The 10,018-nt window shown below is 31.6% G+C and overlaps 1 protein-coding gene across 1 annotated transcript; it reads right to left on the bottom strand.

The window, feature by feature from the left end:
- Window positions 1–1,083: 1,083 nt before the first annotated feature.
- Window positions 1,084–8,001, bottom strand: GALK (Mevalonate/galactokinase family protein). Its single transcript, XM_020374628.2, has 13 exons — window positions 7,680–8,001; window positions 7,305–7,483; window positions 6,994–7,040; window positions 6,510–6,604; window positions 6,271–6,353; window positions 5,595–5,663; window positions 4,257–4,442; window positions 3,597–3,731; window positions 3,296–3,430; window positions 2,840–2,910; window positions 1,898–1,975; window positions 1,527–1,668; window positions 1,084–1,430 (listed from the first exon to the last, which is right to left on the bottom strand). Exons 1-13 carry the CDS (start codon window positions 7,840–7,842, stop codon window positions 1,320–1,322), a joined length of 1,494 nt encoding a protein of 497 aa, XP_020230217.2. The 5' UTR covers window positions 7,843–8,001; the 3' UTR covers window positions 1,084–1,319.
- Window positions 8,002–10,018: the final 2,017 nt, after the last annotated feature.

Genomic DNA, 10,018 nt, shown 5'->3' on the forward strand with positions numbered 1-10,018 from the left:
TTTGATGTGAGTCGCACATTTAATATGATTTATACAATTCTCATTATCTCATTACTTAATTCAATTATTTTCATGGTTGGTTCAATTATTCTAAAATGGTTCCTTTCATAGTGCACTTCAAATACCTCAGTTCTTGAAGTTCAATACCTACGTCTCATGTTCAGTTGTATTAATTAAGGCTCAATTATTACATTTAAATTGAATTATCTCAAGTCTTAGTCTATAACAAGAGTTTTATGTAAATCTCATGCTTAATGTGAGTCAACTCACGCTTAATATCACAACTAGCACAATTTTTTATAATGGAGCTTTCTGTGCTTCACGTTAACACTTTTATGCTTGGCGTTAAATGGTGTTTAGTGAACTTAGCATCTTAACAAGGATCACTCTCTATGACCTCAACACATAATGTCTACCCTCCCACGTTTAGCACCCAAAAACTTGTTGTCAACGTCGTGGTTCTAGCATTTTGTGAGACCATTATCACATTTAGTGTTATAAAAGTAGAGTCTTAACTATATTTCTGTAGGAGTTTCACGCTTAACTCGAAGAACAAATTTACACTTAACAGCAAATTTACAAAAATTGCGGAACATGAATTTTCAAAACTTCTTCACATCATCCCTCTCGGGTTCAATTGTGTTTTATTTAGACAAATTAGTTCAAATTCAAACCAATAACCACATGTTTTCACCACAAAGAATTTAGCTTACACAACAATTCATAATACATCCAATTCAATCATAATTCCTAATTGTACATTTACCCTAACATGGAATTTGTAGTTATATATATTGAGTGAAATTTTAGAAATATATGGTTATAAATTTAAAGCTTTAATATATTTTTATCCTCTCAAATTTAAAACAAATCTATTTTAAGACTCTTAAATTTAAAACTGATCTTTTAAATTTAGTGAATAAAAGTAAGGGAGTTTATACACATTTCTTATCCCTAATTTAGTAATTTGTTTTGGTAAAATTCTTTATATTATCAAACCATATCTTACGTTGCCACCATTTCACGAAAACCGTATACTAGAACATTAAAGTGTTTTGCCTATTACGTAATCATAGCAACTACTTCAGAGTTTAAACGCTGTTTTCGTGATAACATTTATTTTTCCATTACAGAAGATGGCTTCAATGCCGATCGGCAATATCATTATTTGTTTTGGTTGAATCAACTAAAATAACTTAACAAAGAAAATAGGGTAAAATTTAATCTTACTACATCAGAAATTGCATCTAGTCTTTATTTAGATCTTAAGAAGAAAAAAAAAAGTTTCAGCCATCGGATGCGAAACGACTCGAAGATCACTAAAACTTAAAGATAGCAGCACCACTCGATGGCTTGGAAGCAAATACATAAAGGCCAAGATCGTTCTTCTTAATAACGCCCTTGTCAATCCTAGACTGGTAGAAACATTCCTGAAATGGACATAAAATTCAGTATTGACAACTTGTTAATTCCAAACCTCCAATGATTAATTACGGTTGTTAAGTATTATATATTTGATAAGAAACCTTCAAATTAAGGATAAATTGTGGGACTATGCTCTCTTTCACCAAAGCAACAGCACAACCACCCCATCCAGCTCCGGTTAGCCTTGCCCCAAGAGCACCATTTTTACGACAAATATTTACAAGTTCTTCCAACTCTGGACAGCTGATTCCATGAATAATAGAAAATATCAATGCTTATCAAATAGAAGTTTAAAAAAAAAATTAAGTGCTGAAAAATGAAACTACATTTTACAATAAGTATTCTTCATTTATTTTTAAGGTTGGAAAAGCTCACATGACAAATCATGCCTTATAAAATAATCCTTTAGAGAGAACCGAACAATTGACAGTGCATATATTATTTTAAAATGACAGTAACAGTATCCCAATACCTGCATTCATATAAAACGCTGCAGCTATGATGACTCTCGTTCATAAGGTCGCCAAGCTTCTTTAGCATCTCCTCGTTGCTGAAAATAATTGAGTAGTTAACATAAAAGAAACCCATACATAGCTCACTTACAAAAGAATTACGATATATGCAAACTAATGGGATTAGTCCTCAAAGCATATTTTTTATGAAAATAAAGAAAGTCTCGTTATAAGAAATTCAGAGTGATCCTCATTCCTCGTCCAATTTACACCCAAGACCAACTGTTTACAGATAGCAAAGTGCAAATGCACATGTTAGTCATGACTGCAAGCTACATATGTATAGTAGCCGGATGTGGAACAATAACATTTTGATGGGTTTTGCCTAGTTGTCTTGATGTCACATTTAAATGAAAAGTTTATAAGCCAAGCATATAATAATATCGAAGCTTAAATATGTAGCAATGAGCAAGTTTTGATTTTAGTTTCTGTAAAAATTTTACTTCGTTTTTCATCCGTGTAAAATTTAGAAATATTGGTTTTAATCCGTGTTATTATATAATAAAGTTTAATTACTTATTTGCTTATTAAAAGGTTAAGTGGCCATCTCATATAATATCCAAAAATATTAGTGTGTGACACCTCTAAGTTTTTTTTAGAGGTTCTTAAAATAAATATTACTTATTTATCTTAAAATCATCGTTAGGGACAAAAAGATTGTGATTTTAGAAATGTGCAATCTGACTTTCAATTACTTTAAATTTTTCATTCATCTTTAACTGAAATTTTCTTGGGTTAAAATTACTCTTTAACAATAGGTTCGTATTCTTTTACCTACAAATTATCGAATAATTAATTCTCCTAGAAGTATGAACTCCTAACTTTTAAGAAATATAAAAATGTTAATGAGAAATACATTGAGAACAGACAGCACATATGCATGCTAGACCCACAAGACTTGCCTTAGATCTGAGGACACGACATCCTTGAAAGCATGTACTCTCTTGGCTTCTGAATACACATGAGCAGCTCTCTACAAACAAAACAAAATGTGTCGAAATTAAATAACACCACATAAACGTGACAATGCATTAGCTGTTAATCCTTACTATGGAGATGCTTGTTGGCAATGGTGAAATACAAAGGAAACACAAGCAATTTTTAGATATTTACCAATTGGAGTATGTCATGCATTAAACCTTCTAACTACATAATAAAAAAGTGAGTGCAGAGATACTAACACTAGCCGATCAGAGCAATTGTTTTATGCAAGTTGCAGTGCAAATTAATTAAAGCTTATATTCAGATTGCCTCATGTTTTATGCAAGTGAGATGAAAGTAACTTCTATACCGGGCTAAAATAAAATCCAGAGAAATGAACACTAAACCAGTTTATTAATAGAGCTTAGAAGAAGAACCTGATGTAACTTGTAATGCTTTGCAACTTTTACAACTTCTAAATACGCTGCATTATTGTTCAAAAATGAAGCCAGCTTTTCTCCGGTAACTTCTTCAATTTGTTCAGCTGTATACGGTTCTTCCTTCAAATATTCCTGCACCAAAAGGAAAGTTTTTAAAACAGGAAAAGGCATGAAATTTTTATGAAGGAAGAAAAGAAGTCCATATCAATTGAAATGAAATTTTCTCAATAAAATAAAAAATAAATAGCATGCTGTGCAAAGCTAATTCTAAGGATGACATCATACCAGGTACAATTACCTTTACAGCAAGTACAGGATCAGAAGAGTTACGAGTACCAGCAAATGATACACATAATCCTTCAATATCAGACAGCGTGTTCACTTTTGATATTGCCTCCTTTCGATCCATTCCTAGCTTTATAGCAAGCACGATCTGGAAAATTTCACAATAAGTTTTGAGTTAATAAATATAACTGGCAAACCAAAAAGACTTGCAAGTTGCCTTTGCCCCTAAGCTTTTGATGCACGCATACATACACGCAGACATACACATTTATACAACAATTAACTCCAACATGAAAGGACCAAAAACATCTGGAAAGAACAGGTTTTTCTAGTTCAATTCAATAATAGAAATTAGAAATAGTTACACGAATGATATTTTCCAGGAAATGATGAAATTAGGCGAGTTAAATCTAATTGACAAATCAAAGCAACTAGGAGTACACTAGTGGCAAGTGGTTTTGGTAGTTTGAAAGAATTCATAAGTTGGTTTAAATCACCATGCTCTCTTTGTCGTAGACAAACAAAAAAGACTACCAAGCTATTTATGCACTCCCATCCGATAAATGTGTACTATACAAAATACAGTAGTAAAGATGTTTTGCTCCAGAAATAGTAATTAGGGAGTGGGTACAAGTCTACAAGAGTAACATTAATTAGGATGAAATGGACTCACAGAAGCCAAACGGCATTCAACAACCCTATTATTATAATTTGTGACAGCAGTAACAGCCTTCTGAGACTCTGCCAAAGAATGAGCTATCACAAAAGTTCCAGCAGCAGGAAGTTGCACGTCTGTTGCACGAATTGGGTTGAAATCAATCAGCTCTGCAAACCCAGTTTTTGCCATGACAGAGATTGCCTGTCAAGTAAAACCAAATAAAAATATTTAATTCCAGGTAAAATGTCAGAATATCCTAAGAAGAACAGAAAAAATTGAATAATTAAGTCCTATATATACTATTCAAAAAAAATTATTTGCAAGAAATCTAATGAAAGCCAGTTGGAAGCAGATTAATGCATTAATGGTCAATTGTATGTAACAAGCTGAATATGCAATTAACAAGTAATAATGGCTGAATTAAGAAGAACACAAGGAATCAAGGATTAAATGTTGAGAGTGCACTTCCTATGAGATCAAACGGGATCACAGGGAATCACTCAACTTGATTAAAATGGAAATGCAGTACAATAACATCAGCAATGAAGAAAAGTACACAGAGAGAAAGAGAAGAATATCTCTTCTAACATTGCCTACCCTCTCTCCTACCCCATCCTGACATTTAACTAATTTCTCTGCCACACAACATTCCTCATCCGCACACTAGGCCTACTCACACGTTTGGCCTTGATTTCACTTCCCAACCCATCATTTGCTGCCACCTGTCCTTGTGAGCTAACCGAATTCACATGCTCCTCATTCCTTGATTGCTCAATTACTTCCTTGTCCTTCTGACCTTGATCATCCATGATGTCAACTTCTTTACGTCCCAAGCCACTAGTGATTTCCCTTTCTGTTACATTGTACAAAATACCTCTACAGTGAAATGACTATCTTTTTCAAATTGTGGCCACAAGCATGGTGTCCCACAATTAATCATCCTTAAAATAATTGAAATAAATTAAATTGGCAGCATCATTTCCTACCCAAAAACAACTCCTTTTAAACATGTAGTATTTTATACACTGTAGCGCTTGCGTTTCAAAATTCATACCTTATAAATTGTAAAGTGAAATCAAATTAACAGATAGAATATATTTGACATTTCAATTCTGATTGATGGATTAAACAACACCATATACACATGTTCAATTATTCACCTGAAACATTATACTTGGTGTTAGATAAAAACATAAGTCAACGAGTGCCCATCAGCAAGATGTGGCATAGCAGTTATGAGTGCCATCCCATACGAGGAGATATGGAGGAAAAGACTATACTTGGAGAGGTAACTGGGGCATGTTCATATTAAAATTACAATAGATAATATCTGTAACGAAAGATGAGCTCAACCTGATCCATCCCACCAGATTGTGTCCCAATATGTCGTTCACAATCACATGTAACTTGTGCAATTTCTTTCTGTCAACAATATATGATAATTTATGTCAGAAACAGAATAAAAAGCAAATATTAAATATACAACAATAAAATATTTTTCAAAACAAAGACATGCATACAATTAAAGCAGTGTTAAATTGTCCATCTAGAAGGTATAATCAAGATGTATCTCAGATGTCTACAAACAAAATTATAGAATTTTAGCTTGTTTGAGTAACAAAGATCACTAAAATAATTAAATCATGGAAGCATAGAGATTTATAAAGCATCAGTTTCAACAGCCACAAATAGTTTGAAATATGAATCAGATCTGACCTTCCAAGGGTGAATATGTGAAATTCCAGTAATACTATCATGTAGTGGTGAACTGATATCAGATTTTGATGCATTGTTAAATTATTTCACTTCTAAAAAATTAAAATATTTTTTCTTTTGTTACTTTAATGACACAAAATTCCGGTAATATCTTCTTATCATAATTATGATTAATTACTATATAAAAAATAGAATCTTATAAGCTATATATGCAAACAATTTATGCATTCAACATTCAGTAAGACCTGAACAGAATTTGCTCCTCAAAGCACAAACTATTACACACACATGAATTCCAGCCCGAAAGGCATACCTTTGGGAAGTTCACATCAAAAGCAGCCATAATAGCAATTGTGGATGAACAGACAAACGCTGCAGAGCTTGATAGTCCAGAACCTGTAAAAAAGATGCCCTTTTTCCTTTTAATTTAAAGCCATCAACAGACAAATTGTAATCTCTAATAGAAAACCAGAGATAATGATCAACATTCACTTGGAGGTAAATTTGCATGTCGTCAGTAGCACCATTCTAACTCAAAACTAATGAACACACCTGTCGGCACTATTCCATCAACAAGAACATCAAGTCCAATGGGTTCACCAACGTTCACTCCTTTCAATTTTGCATAGTCATAGAAACCTTTGTACCTACAGATTGTATTATCAATTAATACTGAATTAAAAAACAATTCTACACCCTTTCTTTTTCACCCAAAAAACAAAACCACTATCTATTATATTATTCAACGCTCCTTCATTCATACATAGCATATCATTTCAAATTTTACAGTACAGATTGTAAATATATCATTAAAATAAAATTGCAACCACTCCTTTTTATAAAAGTAACCAGAATGCGCATTAGTCTAGGACTAGGACTAATAGTTCGAATGATCAATAATCTGAATCATCTTGGCAGCGTTAAGCAAGGTTCATTAAGGAGAACAAACAAAAAGCTCATACATCTAACTGAGCTTGCCATTATACCTCGGAAAAAAAAACGAGGAAACGACAAGAGAAATATGAAATAAACTCACCCACAAATAAAATAATGGCCCCATTTGTGATTCCTCAAGTCGATTTCCTGCATGAAAAACACAGCCAATGAATATCAACAAAACAGAACAATTTTATTGACAAAAAATGAATAGCAAACAAACATTCTTAGAAGATATGTGTTATTAATACATCAATTTACACACCAATATTTTATATTTTTCTCTCATTCTCTTGATCGTAAAATTTGTTAGACGAATAAATAATAACAGTAACAATAATCCTCTTCTTAAAGCTGTTTTAAGCTTCACATTATTATACAGTGCTTGACCAAAAGGATTCGAGGATCCACCTGGAGAGGATCAGCAGGATAAGTGCAAACAGAATATTTTCCACCATTCACGTTAGCGATCTTAAGAACCTTTTCAGACTCGTTTCTCCGAATGGCCACGATTGTGTCTTGCCGAATAGCCATAGGCAACACCGAATAACCTTCATAATCAATGTGCTCGCCGATCAAGTTCACTCTCCCTGCACCGCAAAACACCTTACAACAATCACACATCCATACAATAGCATACACGTGCCGACAATAACACGTTCAATTATCAGGTGAAATAGTTAATTCCGTTCTAAATACAAATTGTAGGTTCCAACACGTTGCTGTAATTATAATTTGAAGGAAATAGAAATTCACAGAGAAAGAGAGAGAGAGAGAGAGAGAAACCAGGTGAGCGAGCGAAGATTTGAGGAGGATGGCCGAAGATTTCAAGGAATTTGGACTTAAAAGTATCGAAACGAAGCTGAGCTTCTTCGAGCGAGGAACCACCGCCATAGACAGGCTCTAGGTTATCGTAAATCGGGATCGGAAGCTCCTCGTGCTTCGCCATTACTCTCGCAATTCAACTCAACTATGCTAATTGCTAACACACACTCTCTCTCTCTCTTCTAGTGTAACCGAAAGTTTATTTACTATCTTTTAATTTTTATAATTATTATTTACTATGCTAAAAATAAAAAATTAAAAAAAAAAAAGTGCGTTGAAGTTTAATGATGCAATTGTACTTGCAGCTTTGGATGATGACGATTGAGATTTGAGATTTGAGATTTGAGATTTGAGATTTGAGATTTGGAATTGATAACTACGTGGCACTCATTTGTCTCATTTCATGCAAATCTCTTTTCACCTTTTTCTTTTGTATTTTTCTAATTTGTTAAGATTTTTATTCGCATGCTGATTCAGATAGTATGTATATCCTTCTTTACCTTATGTACATGTCAATCCCTCTGCGCTGCATTCCTTCCTAATTATAATCCATCAAATTATCCACATAAATAAATAATTATGTTTATTATTTTTAATTAATATCCACAGTTTTTTTTAAGTTACTCAACTTATTAACTTGTGACATGCACGTGTCAAAATATTAATTTATATTATAACATCACCCTGATGAATAATAGGAGTATAATTTTTTGGCTCTATACAATAAAGGACTAGTCTGAATAACAATTTTTTAGTTATATCATTGATCTAAAATATATATTAATTTTGCCATCGATTAATATTTACTAAAGTATTTTGACTGTCTAATTTTAGAATTTTTACTAAATTATATTTTTATTTACAAAACTATTAATTATTTTAATCGATGTAAAAACTAATATCGATTCATCCATGTTACAAAATATTAATTTAAATTGTATGAATGGAATTCAAATTTATATTCAATAATCATATTATTAATATGGAATAACATTAATTTTGACAATTAACTGATGAGTTTAGTATAGTAGAACTTTTTTATTCAATTACTTTTCTTTCGAATTAATGTAGATTGAACTAATGTTACAATACTATAAATCTAAAATTGTATTAATTTAATGGTTGGAGTAAATGCAGATAACATGAGTTACTTTAATTTTAACATTCTGATCTTATACTAGTATTTATTATACATAGATATACGCATAATTGAGTGGATTGGACTAATAATTTAATACTCCGACCAAATTGATGCTCAGATATGGACAAGGAATAAAAAATTATCTAATGTGGCAGATAATTAGATATGTTATGTTGAGGCTGTTAGGCAGTCTTAAAAAATTGTGGGGTTTTATTTGAAAATCATCATTATTGGGAATGAAAACAACCAATACAAATCCAATGTGGGGGCCATAAAGAGTTTCAGGATTATATCAATTATTGTTAGAATAATTTTATGTGTTTCTAGATTCCTCCATTATTGTAAAGTAAAGTTGTATGATCAGTGTTATATTATTTATTTTTTTAATAAACCATCTATTTCCCCTTTGAAATATTATTACTTAATTCTGGTGTTGTGGGTATTAAATTAACAAAGCCTAACGTAAGCGGTGAAAATTTGGTGAGAGTTTATGAAATTCATATATTCGCTCTAAGAGGCTAATCATGATTGCTCACCCAAAGACCCAACTCACTATTATCTCTCATCTATACTCATTTTAAAACTCTTCAAAAGGTTGGACATATTTTGTTCAATTTTTTTCCCCGCTTAGCATTCATTCTTATTTTTTATTTTGTATTCTGTATTTTTATTTTTATTAAAGTGGTCTTAAAGTAATAAAATTTTGTAAGTAATCTTTAGAGTGTTAAATATCTATCAATTTACTCTTTACCTTTATATATTTTATTAAAGTTCAAAGACTAATTTGAAAGATTTTTTAATATTTGATAGATTGTTTAATATGATTTCTAATACATGAAAGATAATTTATATGATTTATTTACTTTTGGGGACTATTTAGAAAAGAGAATAATATTATTGTAGGGATCAAATTGATGAATTACCCTACAAAAAAGTCCAACACTTATAGTTGGATTCTTTTAAGCAACCTTAAAAAGATTGGATCTCAATCCATGTTTATGTAAAAGACTTTACAAAACTACACGTTGGTAATCTCTTCCACTATCGATTGAAGATCTTCTTATTTATTGGTTAAGGAATACACAAATACATTGATTTACCAAAATAATTGTGAAGATGTTATTGGATTTGTAAAAATAAAAGAAAAATAATAATATAA

Source organism: Cajanus cajan, chromosome 5 (genome assembly GCF_000230855.2).
Source record: "Cajanus cajan strain Asha chromosome 5, NIPB_CcT2T_4, whole genome shotgun sequence".
In the NCBI taxonomy this organism is placed as follows: domain Eukaryota; kingdom Viridiplantae; phylum Streptophyta; class Magnoliopsida; order Fabales; family Fabaceae; genus Cajanus; species Cajanus cajan.